The 25207-nt window shown below is 28.8% G+C and overlaps 1 protein-coding gene and 1 long non-coding RNA gene across 2 annotated transcripts; one reads left to right on the top strand and one right to left on the bottom strand.

The window, feature by feature from the left end:
* Positions 1 to 1269: 1269 nt before the first annotated feature.
* LOC105139530 (uncharacterized) lies at positions 1270 to 23474 on the bottom strand. Its single transcript, XR_844993.1, has 3 exons — positions 23101 to 23474; positions 12535 to 12541; positions 1270 to 1281 (listed from the first exon to the last, which is right to left on the bottom strand). It is a non-coding gene; the product is annotated as an uncharacterized LOC105139530 (long non-coding RNA).
* Positions 1930 to 3733, top strand: LOC105139529 (transcription factor WER-like). The gene is made up of 3 exons (XM_011046001.1): positions 1930 to 2150; positions 2279 to 2408; positions 3272 to 3733. Exons 1-3 carry the CDS (start codon positions 2027 to 2029, stop codon positions 3666 to 3668), a joined length of 651 nt encoding a protein of 216 aa, XP_011044303.1. The 5' UTR covers positions 1930 to 2026; the 3' UTR covers positions 3669 to 3733.
* Positions 23475 to 25207: the final 1733 nt, after the last annotated feature.

The raw sequence follows: 25207 nt of genomic DNA, 5'->3' as shown, positions 1-25207 counted from the left end.
GATTGATACATATGAATGTTTGAAGGACTTAAATGTTGGGTAAAATATATTCAGAATGTGATGTCTATACATTTCACTTGACAATCACAGTCCAATATGGATAACTAAAACAAACGTGTTCATGATTTCATTATCACGGACAATGGTTGCTCTATTCTGTTCGTTTTGCTTGCAAAGCAGATGGTAGGATTTTATTCCATATATCTTTTTATCAGTTGTTTTTTTATAAATATATTTAACTGATAATAATTTTTTTTTATTGCATGTTATGGTTCTTGGATGCAAGCCAAATCCAATGAAGCTTTTTATTGAAACACATGTGCAGTGTGATGATTATAAAAAAGGGATGTAATAGTTCGTTGATAACTAAGATTAACACTTTGTGGTATGTTAATTTTCAATTTTTTTTCTTACGTTATTATTTTCTTGAATTTAATTAATTTATTTTTTCTTTCTAAGATATATATAACAACCGATTGAAGGAGAGATACTGAGACAATCCTTCAACCTTTTCGAATATCAATCTAGATTTATGGTTGGAGGTAGGATCTTTTAGTGGATTTGGTAAAAATTAGGTGTGTGGACTCTCTAACATTACAGTCGAGAACTTGTGAAGGACTTGTAGTGCTTCGATCATTGGAAGTTCAGAGTGATGTTAGACCAATAGGTATAAGATCGAACAACCCATCTTAATGATAAATATGAACGACTCATTGTTGATTATAAAGAACTCTACCGATTGATAATGGAAATGAGATCATATATGAGTGGTTCATGTGCATCCTCTAATTGACCTCTTGTTTCCGATGATGACCAGCCTCCTTCTCTATTTTAGATTTATTATATTTGAACGTATAAATATTTAATTTGTAATAGATATTTGATTTTTATACTAATTTATTCTATTTTAATTTGATTCAATATATTTTTTTGAAAAATATTACTAACGAGGTTACTAACAGCATAATTCTATTGGTATATTCTTGAGAATTGAAAAAAAATTACTATAAATATCACTATTATTCTTAATGTATCGATGAAATTATAGAAGGTATTTTATCAATGACATGTTATATTTACTGATGAATATATTAATATAATAAAGTAATTAATTTTTGTAGCACGCTTTGCCTGCAAATCTATAACATATTTATTATCGAAAAACTCATCAATAATTCATAAATTATTAACAATTTTTTTAATAAATTATTTATATTTATGAATCCATCGATAATTTATACCGACAATCAACATGAGGCATAGCAACAAGAAAATTAGATGCTTTGGACACGTTGATATATGTAAGGACCATATATAAAAGATAAAGATGTTTATGCTGTGTTGGCCATGGGTATAACGCATGCTTTATGGTTAACAAATTGGTATATTGCATATAAAGATCGGGAGTGATTCTTGTAAATTATTGTGCACTGCATATTTGGTTTTGTCCCCTTGTTTACAACGAATGAGAGATTGACAAAAAAAAAGACCTGGTTTGAGGGCAAACACCAGGAGGCAGAAATTTGAGTGAAAGATTTACCCCTAGCCTTGGCCCACACGGTAATTTGGGAGTCTGCCTGTGAAAGTGAAATGACCGGAGAATCGAAGCTGGCCTGACAATTGAAAAGGCCCATAGATTGATTATGCGTTATCTTTTATGTAATGAACAAAAGCCCATCTGGCCGCTAGAGGCCAATGATCGTCACTGATAATGATATTGTTGTAGTGAGCTTCGTCAATATTCATGAGAAATAATATAATAATTTAATTCAAATTGCATGCTTAAGAAAAAAGAAAAAAAAAAGGGTACACGAATCAGCAATAATTTTGGGAACAGACGGTGGCCACATCCACAATCATACACTCTCAATCCATCCATGAACCATGACTAGTATATAAATACTCTCCATGTATAAACCAGACGGGTTCCATTCCAGATTACATAAATTCTTTCGGGCAACCAGCTCTCTCCAGAAGGGGTTTGTGCATATCCCTCCATATTCTGTAACATTTCGCTGCGACAACAATGCAAGGAGCTGGGAATGGTGAGTACAGAAAAGGGTTGTGGACAGAGGAGGAGGACAGAATCTTAACGGATCACGTAAAGGTGCATGGCAAAGGGAAGTGGAATCAGATAGCAAAAGTCACAGGTACTTAGGATTCCTCTTTTTAATCTTTTGCCCATATAAGGAAATGCTAGCCTTAATTAGTACTTGTGGCATGTTTCTTTTTACCAGCTAATTAGAAGATTTGTTTGTGTATGAATATTGCGATTTAGGCCTCAAGAGATGTGGCAAAAGCTGCAGGTTAAGATGGATGAATTATCTAAGCCCTAGTGTTAAGCGCGGCGTTTTCTCTGAAGAAGAAGAAGACCTTATCATCAGGCTCCATAAGCTTCTTGGCAACAGGTTTCTCTTCTTCTCTTACGGTTATATAAATTCCAAGTTAGCATACTTAGAATATCTGGTTAAGACTAATCACAGATATAATCTCCTGATTCATTCTCTCAGCTTATACTTATCAAGTCTTATAAAAAGCTGTGGTTTTAACAAGTTAATCATCTCATTTTAATATTTCCTTGATGCACAGAGGATGGCCACAATATCATGCGTTTCTGGGCAGCATGAATTCATATATATATATATATATATGATACTAGTATCTCACAGTACCCACTAGCTTGGAGATGATCATTTATAAAGCACGGGGTCTTCTCTCTTTTTAAAAGACATCATAGGTAAACAAGGACAAAACCCCTATACGCTGCCCTATCGGCTGAGCTACGACAACACATTTTTTGGGAGACGAGGCTGGCCCTGTCTTCTGAAGACGTGTTGTAACCCACATTAGCTGGAACAATGTATTTTGAAAGGTCTACCATGTGCGGATATGATTTCCCAAAAATGCAAAAATGGACTCTCGTGATTCTTATCACAGTTGAACATGCGCAGCATAAATTGCAAAATTTTAATGTGTAAAATCGTTTTCATCAAAATTATCATATGTAGCTTGATAGCGAGAATTGGCCATGCTTTTCTTTTACCTATGCCTGTGATCTGTGGCTCTGTATACCCATGGTTTACTCTTAGTTTTTACTTTACCAAGAGGACACCATCATTTTTTACTGTTTCCACCATGTTCCTAGCTGCTATATCTTTTGAATTGTCTTCTACATTATTGTACGGTAAGTTTCATTGTGGGATAATTTGCTTTCTATGATTAAGTTAACATACCAAATATATATTCTTATACATTCATTTATTATTCTTAGGTGGTCTTTAATTGCCGGTCGAGTTCCGGGAAGGACAGATAATCAGGTGAAGAATCACTGGAACACTCATTTGAGCAAAAAACTTGGGATTAAACAGAAAAAATGTAAAGTTAGTGCTTCTTCATCAAAATTTTCAGAAGAATCAGGGGCGAATTCCAAGATTAGATTAAGTTCAAATGATGGACCCACTTTATGTCACAACGGTGAAGCTGAAATCCATACCGAGATACAAGACAATTCTGAAAAAGTAAAGGAAATGACTAGCTTGCAGGACCCTGTATCGTTCGGTGATTGCTATGACAATTTTTGGCTTTCCAGTAATGACCCTTTTTCCTGTGCCCCTAATTTAATGGAATTTCTAGACCAGTCTCTTGATCACTTTTGGTATAACTTGTAATTAAAGCTCCAGGTTTTTTTTATTTATTTCAATAGCTTTTTTAATAAATAATTTTTTTCTTTTTTTTTATGGCTTTTCTTTAATTAACTTTTATATATATATATATATATATATATATATATATATATAACACTTCCTCCAATAAAGGAATGATATTTAAAAATAATTTTATATTTATATTAAGAATCATAATATGCAAATTTTATTTTTTGATTAGTTTGAATTCCATTATATATCAGCAAAACATATCACATATCTATTTGCATCTATTAATCATGTATATTCTATTACAACCTGTTTAAAAACTCCTATATGGACCTTCACCAGTAAATTGATGTTGAGTCTAATTATTTACCTTTACACAACATACAATTTACCCACAAAGATCAAACACTTGATACAACCCATACAAATTATCTAGTGAAGATACCTTCACAAATACTAAACATATCATTTAACAATATAATTTTATAAATACCAACCTCCTCACAAATACTAAACATATCATCTAACAATACAATTTCATAAATACCAACCTCCATACTATTGATAAACAGCTTAGCAGATTGAAAAAATACATACAAAAGATCTTAGTCCACTTAATGACTGATAAAAACCCCATCGACTTTAAGCTAAAAAAACTCAGTATTCAAACCATATCAAGTTACTAAAACAAGCCAAGCACAAATGCAAGAAAATCAAACAGATTTTCTTAAAGCATATATATATACATATATATATATATATATATATATATAAGCGGAGTTAGGATTATTTGTTAGGGATGACTAAAAATAATATAATAAGATATAATATTTGTTTTAATTTATTATACATGAGTTGTTAAAAAAACCAACATGATTTAGTTTCATTCAAATAACTTATTACAAACATATAATGACCTTTGTACAAAGTAAAATATTAAGGTAATATTAAATTGAATCAAAGTAATGAAGTTAATTTCATCTTTATGATAAATCCATCACTTTAATATTGTTGGTCTTTATACCTGTCAAATATAAACATACAAGGTATATAAGAAATATTAGCTAAAACGAAACATTATTTTATATTTGATAAACTTTGAAATAAAGTAAAAAATAATAAAGAATGATTCTTATATATTTATTTTAATTGTGCTTGTAGTTCTTTCATAGAATATAAATCATCAATTATCATATTAATTGTGAATCTTTCAACAATTTCTTTTACTTAATAGACAATAATTTGCAAGAAAATTATTCTCTATCTGATTGCGAAGTTTTATATTAACAATCTTTGGCACTGAGAATGCTCGTTTAGTAGTTGTTGTTGAAATAGAAAAAGTCAAAACAAATCGAATCAATCTGTCAACTAGTGGATAAATATTTTTTGTAAGGAAGCTACAGTGCTTTTTACACATGATTAAGTTTTATTATAAATTTAAGTTATAACCAACTCAATATTAAAAAAATAAAATTGATGAAGATAATTTTGAAAAAAAAATATAAAAAAAAATGAAAACACAAAAGAAACTGAAAAAAAATCATGCGAGGAAAAATTGTATCAATCCATAATGTTTTGTGAGGAAAAACTTGTATTTATTTATAATTATAATTTTTAATCATCTTAATATTTTAAAAAAATAAAATTGACAAAGATAATTTTAGAAAAAAATAACAAAATAGAAAAAAACCATTTGGAAAAAAACACTATAGCAATCCATAGTAATTTACGAGGAAAGTTACAGTGCTTTCGTCACATATTATAATTATAATTTTTAACCAGTTCAGTAGTAAAAAATAAAATAAAAAAGATAATTTTAGAAAAAATAAGAAAAAACATAAAAAAACCATGCGGAGAAACATTGTAACAATCAACAATGTTTTAAAGAACAAAATTACAAAACTAAAATATTAAAAAAATCAGAAAATATAATTTGTTTAAAAAAAACTATGCAAGAAAACACAGTTGAAATCCACAGTATTTTAAAGAAAAAAATTACAAAGTGAAATTTTTAACCAGTTCAATATTTAAAAATTAAAATCAACAAAAATAATTTATTAAAAAATAAATGAAAAAAAAAAAGAAAACAAAGGAAAGTTGAAAAAAAAAAGGAATGTGATTTTGGAAAAAAATTAAAAAAAGGAGAAAGTTTGGGAAAAAATGAAAAAAAAGGAAAGCACCGTGGAAATCAACAAATATAATTTTAAAAAACAAAAAATAAAAAAAAAACTATGTGAGGAAACACTGCAAAACTTCACAATATTTTAAAGAAAAAATTACAAAGCGAAATTTTTAACCAATTCAATATTTAAAAAGTAAAATGAACAAAAATAATTTAAAAAAAAATAAATGAACAAAAAAAAGAAAAAAAAGGAAAGTTGAAACAAATAAGGAAAAAGAAAAAAAGGAAAGTTGAAACAAATAAGGAAAGTGATTTTGAAAAAATAAAAGAAAAACAAAAGGAAAAGGAGGAAAGTTGGGGAAAAAATGAAAAAATATATATATAAAAAAGAAAACATGGTGGATTATTATTGTAATTCACAATGATTTTAGTGTGAAAAAAATAAAATAAAACAACTATATAAGAAAACATTGCAGAAATTTACAGTATTTTAAAAAACATTACAAAGTAAATTTTTTAACCAGCTCAATATTTAAAAGGTAAAATCAATAAAAAAAATAAATGAAAAAAAAAAATCAAAGAAAACAAAGGAAAGTTGGGGGAAAAAAAGGAGAAAGTTGGGGAAAAAAAGGAAAAAATATAAAAATTAAAAATGAAAAGCATTATGAATTATTATTGTAATCCATAATAATTTTTAGTATAGAAAAATAGTGATTTTCTCGCACCATATATATATATATATATATATATGCAAGTGTTCACATATTTGAGATATTGAAATGAGGTTTTAGGAATTTCAGCAATTCATTGCAAACATAAGTAAACCTTCGACAAGCAAACAAACATGCATGCAAGGGGTGCATGTGGTGATAAGTCAAACGACTTTTATGGCCGTACCACCCTAAGGGGATGCATGGCTTTCTTGAGAAATAAGGCATGTCTTGCTGCGAGATACATCTGCTTGATTAATCCAGAGTTCTGAAACTTTCAAAATTAATTGTATTTAGAGAATGGTGACCAGGTACCTCATGAGAGCACTGGATAACGTGTTGGAAAGAAAATTAAAATTTATTTTTTAAAATAAACTTAAAGGAAGTAATAGAAAAGAAAAAAAAAGGATAAAATTATGAAATTAAAAAAATTAAAATTTGAATAAAAAAGCTAAAAATCAAAATTAGAAATCAAAATATATATATATATATATATATATATGTTGCATGCAAATAATATAACACATGAACTGGTGATAATTGATATTATAAGATATGAGGTCCTTAAGGATAAAGAAGACATGACATCTGATAATGATATGAGAGGACTAGAAGACATGATTTAGCTGGATTTTTATCACTTAACTGTGAATAACCAGTAGACTACAGACAGCAAAAGGCAAGATTATCCATGTGGACCTATCACATATATAATAAGTATATCACAATTATTCTAGCAAGTAATTTACATGTCACTTCAATATTTTAATTTGAATATTTAATTAATTTCAATTAGACCTACTTTTGCTTTACTATTTCATCAGTATTCTTATTATGTAAGTTAGACACTTACAGTGACACATTAGTTGTGTAAAGTGTTTCCAAGCTATATGTTTTAAAAATATTTTAAGGAAAAATTATTTTTTTATTTTTATTTTAAATCACAATTATTCTAGCAAGTAATTTACATGTCACTTCAATATTTTAATTTGAATATTTAATTAATTTCAATTAGACCTACTTTTGCTTTGCTATTTCATCAGTATTCTTATCATGTAAGTTACACACTTACAGTGACACATCAGCTGTGTAAAGTGTTTCTATGTTTTGATGTTTTAAAAATATTTTTAGAAAAAATTATTTTTTTATTTTTATTTTAAATTAATATTTTTATATTATTTTTATATTATTTTGATAAGCTGAAGTCAAAAATATTTTTTAAAAAATTAAAAAAAAATATATTATTTAATATATTTTTAAATAAAAAATATTTTAAAAAATAAAATTAACCATACTCACAAACACCCGGTGTGCTTTAAAAAACTTCTTAATGAGCTAACAAAATATGCTTTAAAAAACTTCTTAATGAGCTAACAAAATATTGTTATAGTAAGAAACACACCAAATAATGAGATTTTTTTTTAATATTATAATAACCTTATAGAAAACAAAACAAAACAAATTATAAAACTTGATTATATCAATTCAATATTAAAGGATAAAATAAAAAATTAAATTTATAAAAATTTATAATATAAAAAATTAAACTCATCATACCCGTTAATAAGCCCATGAACTTTCTAAAATTTAAAAATATATTTTTTTAAAAAAATTATTTTTTTAAAAAATTATTTTTTTAATTATATAATAAAAAATAGACAATCACATAATGAAATTTAATTAAAAGAAAATATCTATCTAAACACGCAAACTGGAGCAACCAAAGTTACTTTACCAAATTTGCAAACTAGATCATTAACTCTACAAAATTTATTAACCTAATTTTTTAAATTATTATTTATTTAACTAATTTTTTTAAACAGACAATACCTCGATATTAAGATATTTTTTTGATATTGCAAAAACCATATAAAAAACATTAAAATAAATTATCAATTCTAAATCACATAAACATATTATATAAGGACTAAATTAGAGAAAAAATCAATAATTAAAGAAATAAAAAGAGATTAAAATACCAAAAAAAAAACATTGTGAATTATTATTGTAATCCACTACGTTAATGGGCATAGAAAAACAATATTTTCCACGCACCTTTTAGCTTTTAACTTTGGTTAATAAGATTTTTAATTACAATTTTAATATCCTTTCATTTCTTACAAAAATATTATATAATTTTTTGTTTTCCTTTTAACAACTTAATAAGCAAGGGTTAATCAATATCAAATAATATTATAAAACTATTGTTTATGACTTCACCTAATAATTCAATGTTTTTTTTTTATATATAAAATCAGAGTTTTTTTAATCAAATAATTATGAAAATTATGTTAGAATGACCAATTCTATATAAAATAAATAAACAATTGATATATAAAGTTAAAAATAGATCACACACAATCAGTTTTAAATCTTTAGAATGTAACACAAATTCAATTATCAAATGGTTATTGATATAATATTAGAATATTTTATATTATTATTATTATTATAGAATCAAGCTACATTACTATGCCAAAAATACATCTCTATATTTAGAATGCTACATTATACACTACCTTGAGCTTGATTTTTTTATTATAATTGTTAGTCATACAATAAGGACGATGCGTAGCAAGGAGGAGCAAAAAAACTAAAGAACTTATTAAATTGAAAAAAAAAAGTAATAAAAAAATATTTTAAAAAATATTTAATTCGGTTTTTGTTTCATAAGTATGAAGTCGAAAAACCTCAACCAAATTGGTTTTATTAAAAATAAATCAAATTGAACTAAAATCAAAACCTATCAGAAAGTTCAACAAAACTCAAAATACAATATAATTTTGGTTTTTAGTTAAAAATTAACCAATCTAAACCGCATCAAAATCGGTTGATTGGGTTTTGGTTTTTCATATAAATTAACTGAATCGAACTGAAACTTATCAGTTGGAATCGTTTTCATTTTTATTTTTATATTTTATAAAATTTTAGTTTGGTTATTTTTATAAGTAAAAACTGTTTTGAATAAAAAATATCACTCCTATTATATATTAGAGAAAAAAATATAATACACCATATTCTATATCTTATATTTTAGAATTTTGAGGAGATGTTTGTAAAATGAAAACTTACAACAAAATATTATATAATCATACAAAAGAATAGTCCCAGATTATATTAAAATAATGAGTAAAAATATTTAGTTTATCATAACTAGATTATAGTTAAAAAAATAATTAACATGAATTATTTAGTTTATCATCACAAAGGCATACTAAATAAAAGATATCTAAGGAAAAACTATAGGACATATATGTTTAAATTTATAAATTCATGACAAACATGTTTAAATTAAAATAAAAGGAGTACTTACTTGTTGAAACACTTTAAAGTGATGAATTTTTTATTATTATCATTGATGAATCTTTTATTTTTAAGTCTTTATTATTTCACACTTATACAATTAAGATATTTGTAATATATTAACAACATCATCTTGGTTTAGATGGATTTCTAAATAAGATGTTTTAACCAAAATAAAAGAGAAATATCTCTCAACAAAGTATAAATCTAAGCTCTAGATTTAAATGCAAAAATCATAGCATAAAAAAGAATGAAAACACTAAAAATAAGGTGAGAAAAAGTAAACAAATTTAAAAAATCTAATTTAAAATTCTTCTTTCACCCTTCCTTTTTTTCATAATAAATTTTAGAAGTTAAAAAATTAAAGAATTAACATGAATTAATTCTCACCATTATCTACTTTTAATTACACATCATACATAAGTTGCTCTCTTGAATTCAAATTTATCTTCACAGACAGACTAGATAATTCTGAGGACATCTTGTCCTATTTCCCCTCTCTTTGCACATCTATCCCTTTCCACATCTATCCTCTTGTATTTTTCTTTGGCTTCTTTCCTGCCAAGATTCTCTCCGTTCTTTCGAGTCTTGCACACACCATCCAGTAAAAGAGTACTTAATTTATAGGGTATATTTATTTTGCTTGCTTACTTAATCTTGTAATTTTAGTGCCATGATGGCCCTCCAATGATGTTAATTCCCTTTTTATTGAATGCTTATATCAGCACCGCTAGCAAATTAAACAAGGAGATAGCATAATTCAAGAGGGTGTGAACTCTTGACAATGCTGGAAATGGTAGGAAACATGCCATTCTCTGCTAATAATCTTGTTAGCATAGAGCATCATCATCTATAGTTTATATACAAATTTTGAAGCAAAATCTGTTAAGGGCTCGCGCAGTAAGTTTAAAATTCTTGTTTTTCCTATTTATCTCCTCACTACTTTCATCCTTCAAACAAAGCAACCTGCATGCAGATAAAGAACAATCCAACAAAATAAACTAATTCATAATACTTCACTTGGTTTCCAACTTGAATGCACTATATAGAGAGGGCCTTTTATTCCTGATAACAAGATCAAGAACTAATTTGACTATAACGAAAATGAACAGTAAAACGAACCATTCAGGCAAGGAGCTGCCCTACTGTTTTTACTCTATAATCATTGTTCATAATGACACGCACATGCACAGCACAAACTGTCATTATGGAATACTCGTCAACCAGCATCACATGCTAAAAGAAAATTAAAGAGACATGGAAACAACATACATATTGTGATTTCATGTGGATGAGCGAGGATCTTGAATCTCGATTCGGGTGATGCTATATGAGGCTTGAACTCTCGGAGCTTGAAACAGCCATCAACAAAATCATAATAACCACCCCTCAGAGCTAGAGTTTTCATTGCTATATATATCCTTTCTTGTACATATGGGTATGTCTGTATGTTTATCAGTGACAAATTCACAGCCTCCTGCATGGCAATTTTGCCTAAACAAATTAACTTCACCAGCATCATTTCAGCTATCCATTATAAAATAAAAAGTAATAACCTTTTCACAAATCTGGTTCTGCATTTCAGGTGATAGATGCACAAACTCAGCTTTGACGTTAGCCAATTTTAACCCATTCATCTTTAAAGTCACTGCACGTACTTTCATTTCCATCATTCATATTTCTCGACGTCAAGACAATTAGAAAACAAACAGAAAAAATCTTACATTTCCTTGGAACCATATGTCATATAACCCTTTTGGGTTGTTCCTCCAAATCTATCTTCTTCTTTTTTACTTGTAATTAAAAACAATAATAACAAAAAAATTTGATAATTTTATAAAAACTAACTGAGAAAGATTCCAAATATATATGAAAGAATTAAGCTAGCGTTTTGTATAAAATTGAGAGCTTAATCATATTTCATTATATCCAAAACTAAATATATAATATAGATTCAAAGTTAAATGAATTAATTATTAGATAAATCTATATAAAAATTAAGTCTAGGAACATCATTATATTTTTATTAGGCCAATTTGATTTAATCATGAGTTAAATTAAAAATTTAATTATATTGAAGGATTAATTTAGATCAAATTAAAATATCTAATCAGGTGCAAGGACCTAGTAATATTTTTAATGGGTAAAGTTAATTTTATTAAAGGCTTAATAGGTGAAAAATTAAGTTTTTGAGCTCAATTTAAACTTAATTGAGAAGATTAGAGTTCTAGAGGACCAAACTTAATTTTTACAATGTCAATTAATTGAAATCAATGGTAAAATTATAAGAAAATCAAAGTTGAGGGTTAATTAAGGGTTAAATTAAAGAAATTCATAACTTATGAACTTTTTGAAAATAGCACTAAATTTTAGGGTTAATTCGGCTAAAGACATGAGTGAAATTAAAGAAAATTGAAAGTTTAATGGTTAAATAATGGTCAATTTGCATAAATCCAAAATCAAGGACCACAATGAAAAAGATATTAAAATTTAGAGCTAATATTGAAGTTCAGTAAAGTCAAAATTGCATAAAATTAAAAGTTTGAGGTTAATTAGGGATGCAATTAAAAGAAATCAAAAGTCAAATGACTAAATTAAACATTAGTTAAATCCCTAATTAAAACTCTAAAAATTCAAAATGACATCGTTTTATGTTTTGACAAAAATAACATCATTTTGACCAATAAAAAACAAAACAAAAAAGAGAGAGAGAGAGAGAAAACCAAACAACTTGTTATGTGGTTACTGTTCATCTTCCATTACCTTTTACTCAAAAAAGTTACTCTAATGTCTACTTTTTCAGAGCATTTAATGCTTTATCTCATCTCTCAACCAAACTAAACAAACCATACACCATTATGATATCTTAATATTGTATTATACCCTAGTGTAATTCTTTCCCGGCTAATTACCCTTATAGCTATCATGATGTTACCCTAAAGAGGTCAACCTAACTAACCTTAAACAACTTAATTTTTTTAGATTATAATGAAAGATCCTTCTCGCTTGAATTAAGGGCTAAAATTGGTCCCTGATAAAGACATAATAGCTCTCTTCCACCAAATATAAGTGGATTTCGAGCATTGAGGGATAAGAAATCTAAGTGCATAATAGGCAAAAAACCAACCTATCCCAGTCTTTTTCTTCATCTTCCAACCATGTCCTTCTCCTCCTCCACCATGTCCTTATCCCTAGTGACCTTGTTACCGGCTTCTCTACTAACAGCTCCACTGTGAGCCATGAGCACAACCACCAGCCATCCACCCCCGCGCTAAGTAATTCGCTGCAACCTTTTTTTTTTTGCATTTAAGACGTTAAATAATTCACGTCATGCAACTGTTGGCTTTTGCTAGCAGTTATAAGCTGGGCTGAACCTATTTCATCCGAGCCTAAATGGCTGGGCTAGGTCTAGTCCAATATTTTTTTAAAAAAAGTTGTTAGGTCATTAGTCGATCCAACCCAATTTGATCAAGTTAGACTTGGACTTTGGGTCGTGTTAAGCCCCTTTATTTAAAAAATATATAATATATAATAATAATAATAAATAAATAAATAAAAATTAATTTTTCAGAAGACCATTTTAAAATTATTTATAGGTTCGTCAAAGGTTTTCTAATAATTTTGACTAATATTGATCTGTAGACTTATACTATAAGATACAAATCCAGTGTTAAAATATCTTATTTCCCCTATGAAAATTTCAAATTTTCAAAAATAATTTTTTTTTTTAAATAATCTTTTTTTTGCATGTACGATAAAATCCTAAAGTTTTTTCATGTATATTTTCTGGAAAAACAAAATCACATTTCTATTATGTTTTAAGAAAATACAAAAACTAGATATCGTAACCGATTATGATTATCCATTAGGGTTTGATTAAAATACAAAAAACCTCATAATAACTAGTTTGTTACTCGAAACATTAGGAATAGAAATTAAATGCAATAATAAATCTAAGATTTAAAACAGTTAAGATTTAACCCGATAAAGTAGAGATTTCCTCATGAATAAAGATCTGCCTTGAATTTCAGATGAGACCAATGAATAGAAGCACATAGCAATCAAACAAATAATGAAATCTACCTTAGATAGAGTGCACTAGAAGTGACATGTTTTTTCATTACATAACTAGTTTTCTTACCCAAACTTATAGATCATTAAATTTTTTAGTGATCATAATACTATATAATTACTCTTAAATTTTATAATCATAATTTTATGATTAAACACAAAACTTTATTTAATATTTCATGAGACAAATCCATCATTTAACGCAATGCATATCATAACATAATATTTGGGAAGAGACATCAGCCTCTCTATCCCACCACAACGACTATGTCCAATGCCCAAGATATTCTTAGTATGGTAAGTTTTCTTGTAGGGAAAAAAACAAGAAGTGTTTAATAGAAGAAATGTTAAAGAAAAAAGTTTATAGATTTACCTCTAGTGTTAGCATAACGTATTCAATAGTTGCTCCAAGTCCAGAGTATTCCAATTGCGTGCATGCCAGATTACAATACTAGTTATCTAGATGCATAACTAGCTAGGCTTGTCATTCAAAGATTAATGGATGATGTGTTGTGTCCATAACTTAAAACTTCCATTATTTCAATGGTTAATCGTGCTCAGAACTGTCAGCAGTACCCCCTCAATGATTGATCAAACTGTAATGAGTGTATTTACATAAAATGATTAGAAAAGAACATTACTTGTCAATTAAAAGCTTTTTCAATCCTTCGATAGCCATCTCTGATGATGGTTTAGCCATATTTGTAGACCTACAGCAAAATTAAAATTAAAAAAAAAACTCAGCTAAATAGATGCATACTTTAATGAAATATTGTCAACGATTTATTGCTAAGCAGTAAGAAAAATAAGAGTTTCTCAACCAAATGGAGGGGTGGGGGGAGACCTTGCCGAGCTAAGATGGATTGAATTGCTGCTTAGATGATTCTAATCCACTAAACAATAGCAAGACTTAAGTTCCTTATTGAGTTCCTTTTTATAAGCATTCTTGTTAGCATGTTTCCTCGTATAAGTCAAAGTGTCTTGACCAATATACTGAAATATTTGTTAAGAAATATTCACAAACATTTAACACACATTGATATTGAAATCAATTCATTTTCTTCTTTCATTCACTCAATATTCTAAAAATGAGCTAATTCAACTCGTCACTCTTGAGATAAAATACAAGTAAAAATATGATTTGATCCTTTGGAGAGCATCAACAAAATTGAGAGCTTAGCGTGCTTTTCCTTCATGTTATCTTCAATAATGGAGTCGAATATTTTAACAGCCTATGGTTATCAATTTTGAGCCCTAGAATTATAGGGGTGACCTCATATTAATCCCCAATCCTAAACATTAATATCTCTACAAGCAATTTAAAGACTTTTTTCATTCATTAGCTCCCTAATGTACCAAAAATTCTTGATTAGGTCTTTCCCTTTCAAATATGTAGATAATTTTTCCAAGTAACTGTTTTATATAATAAAACAATTTTAACATTCTATAACTTGGTCGAAATTATACTTGTTTATCAAAATATTATTACAAGTCCTAACCTTAAGGTCTCCACATTCTCTATGAGCTGCGCGTCTTCTTATGGTCACCTTCTTAACCGCGCGGTTGAGTACACGACCTTTACCGCCTTCACATCACCTCCATCACAACCATTTCCCGCCAAATCAGAGGGGAAAAGGGGAAGATCATCAATGAGTTTACCAGATGAGGGTTTGCATCCGATTTTGTCCACTTTAGAGATTTAGGGACATTCGATTCAGTTTAGGGACATTCGATTCGGTTGGTTCTTGAAGTGGCCTAGCATTTGGGAGAGAATGTTGTTAGGACTATTGCTATGATGGTACTGAAGGTTTGATTAGAGGCTAGCCTATGCTTAACACACTGGATCCCCAATCACTGTAAGCAATTTTGGATTTATATGTTGCTGGATTTTATATAACTGTTTAATTATTTTTGAGGTTTTATTTGAGAGGTGATTTTATATATCTTATTTGAGATGAGATATGTATCCATTCTTATGCATTGTTGTGTCCTTTATCATTTTATGTCATTGATTGTTTTGGTTTATGATTTTCCTACTCTTGCATTTTTTTCTCTATCAAAAGTTTGGTTATCTTTAAAGATGATTTCTTTATTTGACATTTGATCCCTAACGATGAGCCACTGTCATGAAGAACCCGGCACAAGTACCGGCGTGATGAGCCAACAACATTAACTAGCTGAGTATAGCATTGAGACATGATAACATGCATCTAATCGAGCCACGGCTCCTGCCCAAAGCATTGAGCCATGGTCAAACCCATTGACATCGTTGTGTGGTCCATTGAATCTCTTCACTTTAGGTATTGGAAATGCTCATGGAATGTGAACGAGGATCTCTTATAGCTATTGAGTTTGGTTAGCTTGATGGAATGAGAAGCTGATGCAAGATCTAGTAAATGAGAAGTTAGTTATACGAGTGACTGGGCCAGCTTGGACATAAAAATGGAGTTCAAACTTGATGAATCTTAAATTTGCTGTGATTTTAGTGTATAATACATAGCAATTATAATTTAATGTGTTCTTTATTTGGAAACTTATTAAAATTATATTTTTTTATATTAAAAAATAAATTTATAATTCAGAATGTTAAAAATAAAAAAATAATTATATTTATTTTTAAATTTTAGATAGAGTGCTCGTCATTTTGTTTTTATTAAAGCTATAATCATGCAAAATATAAAAACTGATTTTTTTAATCTAAATCAAGCAATATTGTTTTTATATTTATTTCATTAAAAAAACATCATTTAAAAAAAAACTTGTCCATATATAATTAAAAATCTTTTGATAATTATTTTTTATCCTTTTTCATCATTTATTTAACCCAAGCTAAAAAACTAAAAAAGAAAACAAAATGCTACTCACGCTCTTCCTTTTCCACTAATCTTACTCACACACCTTGCAAATCATCAAAATTCAACAATAAATAAAAAGAAAAAAACATTAAACATTAAACATCATCCAAATTTCAAAATATCAAAATAAACCTTGTGAAGGTTGGGAATAGATTGGAGGAAACTCGGGAACAATGCTGGAAGACCCTGAAAGAGTGCTCCTCTTTCTTCCCGTGCCGATGGTGAATCTCAAAGTTACCTACAAAGAAAATCAGCATAACCAGAATCTCATTTTTTTTTCTCAACAGATATGTTTCTTCCTTCCACCCATGTTGGTTTGGCTCAGTGGTGTTTGTCACGTTTTGTAACAATGAGGGAGACTATGAGGGAGAGATAGAGGAGAGGCTGGTTTGGTTTGCTTGGACAAAACAACAGAAAAAAAAGGTTTTGATGATGTTAATTTCAGGTTTTGGAGGAGATGGAAGAGCTGGGCTGAGAGAATGGAGAAGCTGTTGTGGATGGTGGAGACAACTGACGTCGTTGATGGTGGCCACTTACCAACACTTGAGGCGCTGCTGGTAGGAATTGCTGGCTGGATTTGGTCATCTGTCTTGATGGAGGGAGTTGGTGAGAGGGAATGCCACTGAGGTGGCTGCTGCTGGGTTTTGACAATGATGGGTGGCCTTCATTTTTGTTACTGCTGACGGGGTTACTGCCATTGTGATGCTTGACTATTGCTGCTTCAGCCGGTGCGGGTGCTGGCGGTTATTGATGGACACAACTCCGCTGATGGTGGTAGGTATGGCCTATGGATATGGTTGTCACTGGTGAAGAAAGATAAAAGGTTTTTGAAAGTTGAAGGATGTGGTTTGTGAGAAAGGAAGGCCAACAGTTGGCCTGTAAGGGGGAGAGAAAAAATCAACCTTTTTGGCTTTGTGTGTGTGGTTAGCCAGTATAGTGGCTAGAAGGCGGAAGGTCCGGCGGTTATGCTGGCTGTGTCAGTGGGCTGAGAGATGTGGCCATCAGTTTTGGAAGAGGGAAGATGAAAAGTCTGTTTTTTTGTGCATGTATGAAGTGTGAAATGACTGGTAGTGTCGAGCAAGACAGTGTAGGGGCAGCTGGCGTGGTGGTTATGGAGTATAAAAGGGTCTGTGGCTGAGGAACGAGGGTGACTGAAGATGGAAGATGACTTTGAACAGTGAGGGAAGGCAAAATAACTTTGTTTCCTGCTTGTGCGATTTTTTTTTTTTATTATTTATATGCAAAATATTTTTTATTTTCAATTGCTAGCAACTTCGATTCATTTTATTCTTTTATCTTCATCCTTTGCACTTCTAGCCCCATTGTCCATTATTATTATTTTATTTTTTTCTTGCTTTTTATATTTTAATTTATTTAAAAAGGACAATGTTAATGTCAACTAGATAACTCCATAAAAATGCTAATAAATAATTTTGAAATGGATCTGTTAAAAATTAATGTGTTGAAAATAAATTTATGAATATTAAGATTTTTTTAACAAAAAATTAAAAATGATACAAACACATTAAAATTATATATTTTTAATTTTTTTTGGCTATTTTTTAGGAAACATTTTGAAAAACATATTAAAATTCTTATTTTTGGCTATTTTTTAGGAAAAATTTTGAAAAACATATTAAAATTCTTATTATGAAAGCTTTCTTTTCACAATCTTACTATATAAAGTCTTTTAAAAGGATTTAGAAAATAAACTTATAAAAAAAATGTAAAAGTCTTCCTAGGTTAAGAGAAAAATTCATCGGGGTTTTGATATTAACAAATCAAAAGATAGTTATTATTATAAATATTTTAAAAGTTAATTATTTTAAAAAATAAAAGGTTCTTTTAATATTTAAAAAGTGGTGTTGTTATTGAAAAAACTTGTTTATCATATAAAAAATATATAGGATTTTTCAAGAATAATCGGTGTATGGATGACCCCTCTATAGTTTATGATCAAGTAATTTGTTTGTCATAAGAAAAATATATAGGATTTTTCATAAATAATTTATCTTCAGGTGACCTGCTCGTGGTTCGTGATCAAATAATCTATCTATAGTTTATAAATAGGTGATCTACTTATAGTTTATGATTAGGTAACCTATTCATGATTGAATGACTTGCTTGTAATTTGTGCTTAGGTAACACATTTTTATGTTGTCATAACACCACTAAATATTTTATATTTACGTTGTTATAAGCAGCTCTATCTATACTTGTTCATGCTATTAAAATAGCAGAAACACATCAAATTTAGTTGACAAAACAACCCTAACTCATGCTAAAATTTCTCTATCAAAACATGCTTGAAAACACATCACTTTTATGCCATTAACTCAAACTTATCATCATGTTGTTTTTTTTTTTACCCTTCCCATAACCCCGAACTCGATAATATGCCTATCCATATTCCTTAAAAATATCATATCTTATTTATTTTAGAGAATCATCCAAATACACATAAACAAATAAGCATAAGTAATATGTAACATTCATCACCGCATAATAATTTGGCATAAAAAATTCCTTTTCACAATCATGTTTCCAGATAAGTTAATTTTCTTTCAAATACTTAAAATCCCATTCCTGAGTATTTTCCTAGTAAGTAATCCTTAATCTGCCATGTTTATACGCAACCAACTATACACTTTCAACATTAATATCAACTAATATCATTAGTATCCACCTTAAAGTATACTAATCAACCAAGTGTTGATATCAGTATTAACTGATATCATTAGTCTCCACCTCATAGCAGTCTAATAATAAAAAATCTTAATATCAGTATCAAGTGATATCATTAATCTCCATATCATGACAGACTCAAAACAAATTCTAATATTAGTATCAGCTGATAATATTTGTCTTCATCGTGTGGCAGGCTAATCAAAACAAATCTTGGTATCAATATCAATTAATATCATTAGTCTTTATCACATTATAGGCTAATCAAAACAAATTATGATATTAGTATCAATTGATACCGTTTCTTTCTATCATATTGTAGACTAATCAAAACAAATCCTGATATCAGTATCAACTTATATAATTAGTATACACCGCGCGGAAAACTAATCAAAATATAGCATTAGTCTCCACCACGTGGAAGACTAATCAAATCAAATTTCGATATCAATATAAATTAATGCATGTAGTATTCACCACATAACAGATTAATTAACCTTTTATGATAAGATTTTCCTTTCTTATCCTTTTTTTTCTTTTTCCTTTTTTATTTTTTTTTTCATTTGTTTTCAAAATCATTGGACAATTTCAATAAATAAAACTATCAAGGAATGCTTAATTGAAAATTAACTATTTAGATGTTGAACACCAACATGCTGCAAGTATTGATCCTGTTCCTTCTGCATGTAGTTTAGCTTATGAAGCCTCCTCTATCATCATAGGATTTACCAATCATTATCAACATATATCGATCCCTCTATGTCATTTGAAATTCATTACAATTATATTTAGCCCAAAACACATCCTTAGGCTAACTACATATATTTTTGCTTTCTGCTTTCTAATTAATACATTTCAAGTCAACTTATTTCTTCTATCAAATAGAAGTTTTAGACACAAAAGGAAACATTTGCTCCTTTTTAATTTCTAACCCAAACTCATCTATTCATGCCTTTTAACAATTCAATGAGAATTTTTTAACACAAGTTTTTCTAATAATAACAACTTTCATCATTTTATTGCAAAATCTTTTGCCTCCAAGGGATAAAAATCCCTTAGAATTTTCTCCATCTTCTATTATGTTTTCTAGTATTTATAACACAACTTAAATCAATTAACTCAATTTTTATCAAGAATTCATACTAGTTCTTGTCCCTTCTTTAGACATAAATTTTCGATCAAATGAGGTCTTTATGAAATTTTTTTATTTTCTAATTCATTTTCATGCATCAAAAACATTATAAAAGGCTACGTAACATTATTTCAATCAACAATTCCTTCTTCCCAAACTTTCTAAACCCTAACCCACACATTTCAATATACTAAGATTTTTAATTCTTCAAATTACTCATCATAAGCAAAAGAATAAAGAGAAAGAATACTTACTCAAGTATACAAAATAGATTTGAACATGTTTTCATAGCCATTTTTGTTTAAAAGCTTCCTTCCTCTCTTTTGAGCTTACATTTTTGCTTACTTGAAACCATATCTATCCTTTTGTTTTATCCCTTTAAAACCTCTCTTAACTTGATATTCTTTCTAAAAGCTAGCTATATCTCTTCATGCTTTTTTAAAACAATGAATTTTTTCTTAGTTTAGGTGAAAGTTTCAAGAACAACCATTTTTTCTCCTTCAGCTAACTAGCTATAACAAGCTTTACACGGAGATTATTTTTTAGTTTTTGAGAATTCTACCCCTCTTAATACTCTTAGATAGTTTTCATGCATTGTACTCGATCATTACTATTTTCCTTTCTAGTTATCCTACTAACTCTTCGAGACCATTTTTTTCATTACAAAATATATTTATTTATTTATTAAACTTATTATCATTTCACAAAAATGTTAATGAATTGTAACTGAAACTTTTATTAACACTTTTTTGAACAATTCCTCAACTTTTATTCCTTATATACTAATTTCCTCGAATCGTCTTCTTTTTCTTAAAATATATTTATTTTGAATTTTCATTATGCTTTTCTCCATTGAAACTCGTTGCTAGTTCCACCAACATTATAAAATTTAAATATAAAAATCATAACCCTTGTTTTAACTTCAACAACACTTTTAAATTTATTATGGATATCATTCTCTTCATTATACCTTATATTTATTATTATTTCTATCATTTATTCCTTTTTCTTTATCTCAGGACTCTAATACTCAACATGGTCATACTATCTTTGATTTGATGTTGACACCAAAGTTTACACCTCTAATTTAGCACTAAATTTTTTTTTTATTTACTATTTTCTCCTTAATTTTGACATCTATCTCTTTAAAATTTAAAAATAGCCCTTTAACTTGTTATTGTTTTAGATATGACCCTTATTTTTTTATTATTTATTTTATTTAAAATAATTTTTAAAATTAGAATTCTTTTTGAATTTCATCCCTTTTAATTTTTTTTCATCATTCAAATTTAGTCCTCATTCTTTGATTACTTTTTATTTTATTTGAGGTCATTTTTAAAATTAAATTTTTTTTAAAAAAATCATCCCCCTTAATTTTTTTTTTACCTATCAAATTTGATCTTCATTCTTTTTATTGTTATTTTTTTTACTTTGAAATTTTTAAATTTTTTTTTCTAATTTCATCCTTTATTATAAAGTTAGTTAAGACTTGAGCTTCGTGATTGAACTTGGGACTAAGATTTTATGGGTTATAAGTTTTAAAAATTAATCTAAGATTAGGAGTTTTGCTTAGATTTTCCTTTACTTTTTCCTTTTTTAAGATTTTTTTTAATTTTATTATTTGATATTTATTCAATTAGAGATTGTGCTCTATTATTTTTATTTGTTTTTTTAGATTTTTTTTCACTAATTTGAAAAACAACCCTCGTTATCTCGTTTTTTTATTGTTGTTTTTTGTTGAATTTACTTTCATAAATGTTTTTTGCTTCATATTAAATTATTATGATTCATAACCTTGCTATATATTTGACATACTCACTTAGAATGACTTAGATCATTTTTCTTTTCTTTTCTTTTCTTTTCTTTTCTTTTTCATTTTTTTCATTTTTTTTCTATTTGATTCGTTGGAATCTTATTTAGATTATTTTTCTTTTCTTTTCTTTTTCATTTTTTCTATTTTTTTCTATTTGATTCGTTGGAATCTTACCTTCATTACCTTTTTTATTCCAACAACCATTTTTTTTTACAAGTTCCAATAATTCTTTTTTTTTGTTTAAATAGATCCATTTACTGCCTTTTTTATTTTTTTATTATCTAATTAAATTATACCAGTTTTTTTTTTTAATGAGAGTAGTCTATGACCTCGGTTGTGTTTTTTTACCATTTTTTTAATGTACACTTGCGTCACCATGACATCATGCAGCACGGCACACAAATGTAGATGCTTAGCTATTTGCCAAACTTTAAATGGTAGTAAAGACCGTCTTCTTTATTAAAGGATTGGTTTGGAACTCTTTCTTGGAGTGGTGGCCTCTTTATGCTTTGTTGCTAAGGAAAAGATGGCGACGGCGCTGGCTACGGTTGTAAATGGCTTGGGTTTGTTTGTTAGCACACTCTGGGGCCTCCGGGAGCAGCGGTTCTTGGCCATCTTCGAGGCTGTAACCTCTGCTGTCACGTGCATGACCATGTCACTGACGTTGTGCTTCATGGCCATTCATAGACACGCTAGAGTAGAAGCAGGTCCTCTTTTCATTTGAGCTTTCATTCTTGCGTGCTTCTGCAATTTTACTTCCATGATAATCTTGTACTAAATATATTAATCACTTAGCTAGGAAAATCGAGCATTCTGTAGGGTTCCCTCCCTTACTTGGATAATTGTTTAGTTACCTCTAATTTGTGAGCGTGCACAGATCAAGTGATGGTATTTATATATATATAAATAAACTTGAATTGAGTAACTGATAACTGAAGCGATTGCATTCTTTAATCATGCATTTCCATTTTAATTGATGTAATCTGTAAGTCATTTACACATTCATGTGTGTGTGTGTGTGTGTGTGTAATGAATTTGTAGGTTCTGAGACAGAATTGAAAGCCCTGCAAGTTGAAAAGATAGAACTGCATAAGAAAAGAGGGAGGGGCGGTGGGACTAAACTCAGCACAAATTAAGAGTTTCGAGACTGATAATAACCTGGCCGTAAATAAGCTTATGATTAGTTGCAAATAAAAGAATAACAGAAGTAATTGCATTAATCGTCTGGTGGGTTGCAAATAAGATTTCGTTTTCCTTCCTTTTCTAATGGCTGGTGCATGTTTTATCTAACAAGAAGGGAAAGTAGGAGGCTGATGTTATAACAAGATCTCAGAAGGCAACCCATTGTTCATTAGCTTAGTTGTAAGAAGAGTGGACAATTATTGTCTATGAGTGAGAGATGGCATGTCATTTCCCAACAAAGTCTCTCCTCTGGATTCTGAAAAGATCTGTCCAAACGGATATTTGATCAAGAAATTGACAATGGTGGCCGTCCCAGTCGATACTTTATCATCCATCAGATAGGTTATCGTTAGGTGGGGCTACTTCCTCAAGGCCCTCTGTATCATATACCTAATATGATGTGTGCTTCGTCATTTTCTTTTCAACTCTATGATAATTACTCCACATGATTACAAATCTGAAGAGAGATTTCAATCACGGCAATGGGACTCTGAGCCTTTTACCACCTCTCCCAGATTTCGGCTTAATACTTGCTTTGGAAAATTGTTGGGGCCGTGTAGTTTCGACTTTCAAGGACCATTCAATCGGCTGCGAAGGCTTGCCTTGCCTGTAGTTATTATCTTGGTAGAGAGGCCCATGTGCAGGTGCCTCCATGCAAGGACAAAACTGTCCAGGACCGTGTCTCCTCGACACCAGGCTCCACTGGTAGAGAAATAGCTTTTTCTTGTTTTAGTACCAGCGACGGCTAGCTAGATGCACGGCACTTAATTATAAGAGAAATTATTATGTACTTGGAGCAAAACAAGGTTTGTTTTTTTTTTTTTTTTGGTGAGCAAAACAAGGTTTTTTTTTTTTTTTTTTGAAAAAGTAGCATGTATAAAAACAAAATTCAATTTGGAAACTAGCACATATAAAAGAACAATTTTGAAAAATAATGCAGCTAAGAAAATTCTGCTGTTCCCACCTACCATATATGTTTTAAAAAACAGCCCATGTGAAATGCAGTATTTTAGAAGCAAAAAAAAAATAAAAAAAATAGAGAGAGAAATGAGTTGGGCAAAATTTAAAGAATGAAAGAAGGAAGATAAAAGACAAAAAAAAAAAAGCCTCGAAATATACCAAAACTCTGAAGATAATATTTTTATAATTATTGGAAAGAGTTTCATGAGACAAATTTATAAATATTAAGAAAGGTTCTCAATAATGATTTCATATATATTATTCAAAAGTAAATGATTCACCCATTACTAATCTAGCATTTTGATCAGTTTAATTTTTATTGGCAACCTTTCTTGATGTTCGTGGATATATATTATCAAACTATTTCTAATGATTTTAAAAGTATTTTGATATCTCTCTAAAATTTTATTATTTATTTTCTTTTCTTTTTCTCTCTAAATTTGTGCCAGCTCATTTTAATAATTTACTTCAAATATCATAATTTCCAAGTGTCTGAAATTTGTGCCAGCTCATTTTAATAGTTTACTTCAAATATCATAATTTCCAAGTGTGATTTTTTTAAATACTGCACTTAGAAATTATATTATTTTTGTAACTCAATTATTTTTTTCAAAATATTTTTCTGCTTATATTATTTTACCAAAATTTTGGGACACGTGTTAATTAAGCAAAAATACCCCAAAATAAGCGTCTTACATAGGCATGTTAGTTGATAAGGTTG

This window comes from Populus euphratica, unplaced genomic scaffold (genome assembly GCF_000495115.2).
Source record: "Populus euphratica unplaced genomic scaffold, PopEup_1.0 scaffold212.1, whole genome shotgun sequence".
Classification (NCBI taxonomy): domain Eukaryota; kingdom Viridiplantae; phylum Streptophyta; class Magnoliopsida; order Malpighiales; family Salicaceae; genus Populus; species Populus euphratica.
Note: the sequence above shows the minus strand (reverse complement) of the source record. Positions and strands in the feature narration are given on the sequence as shown.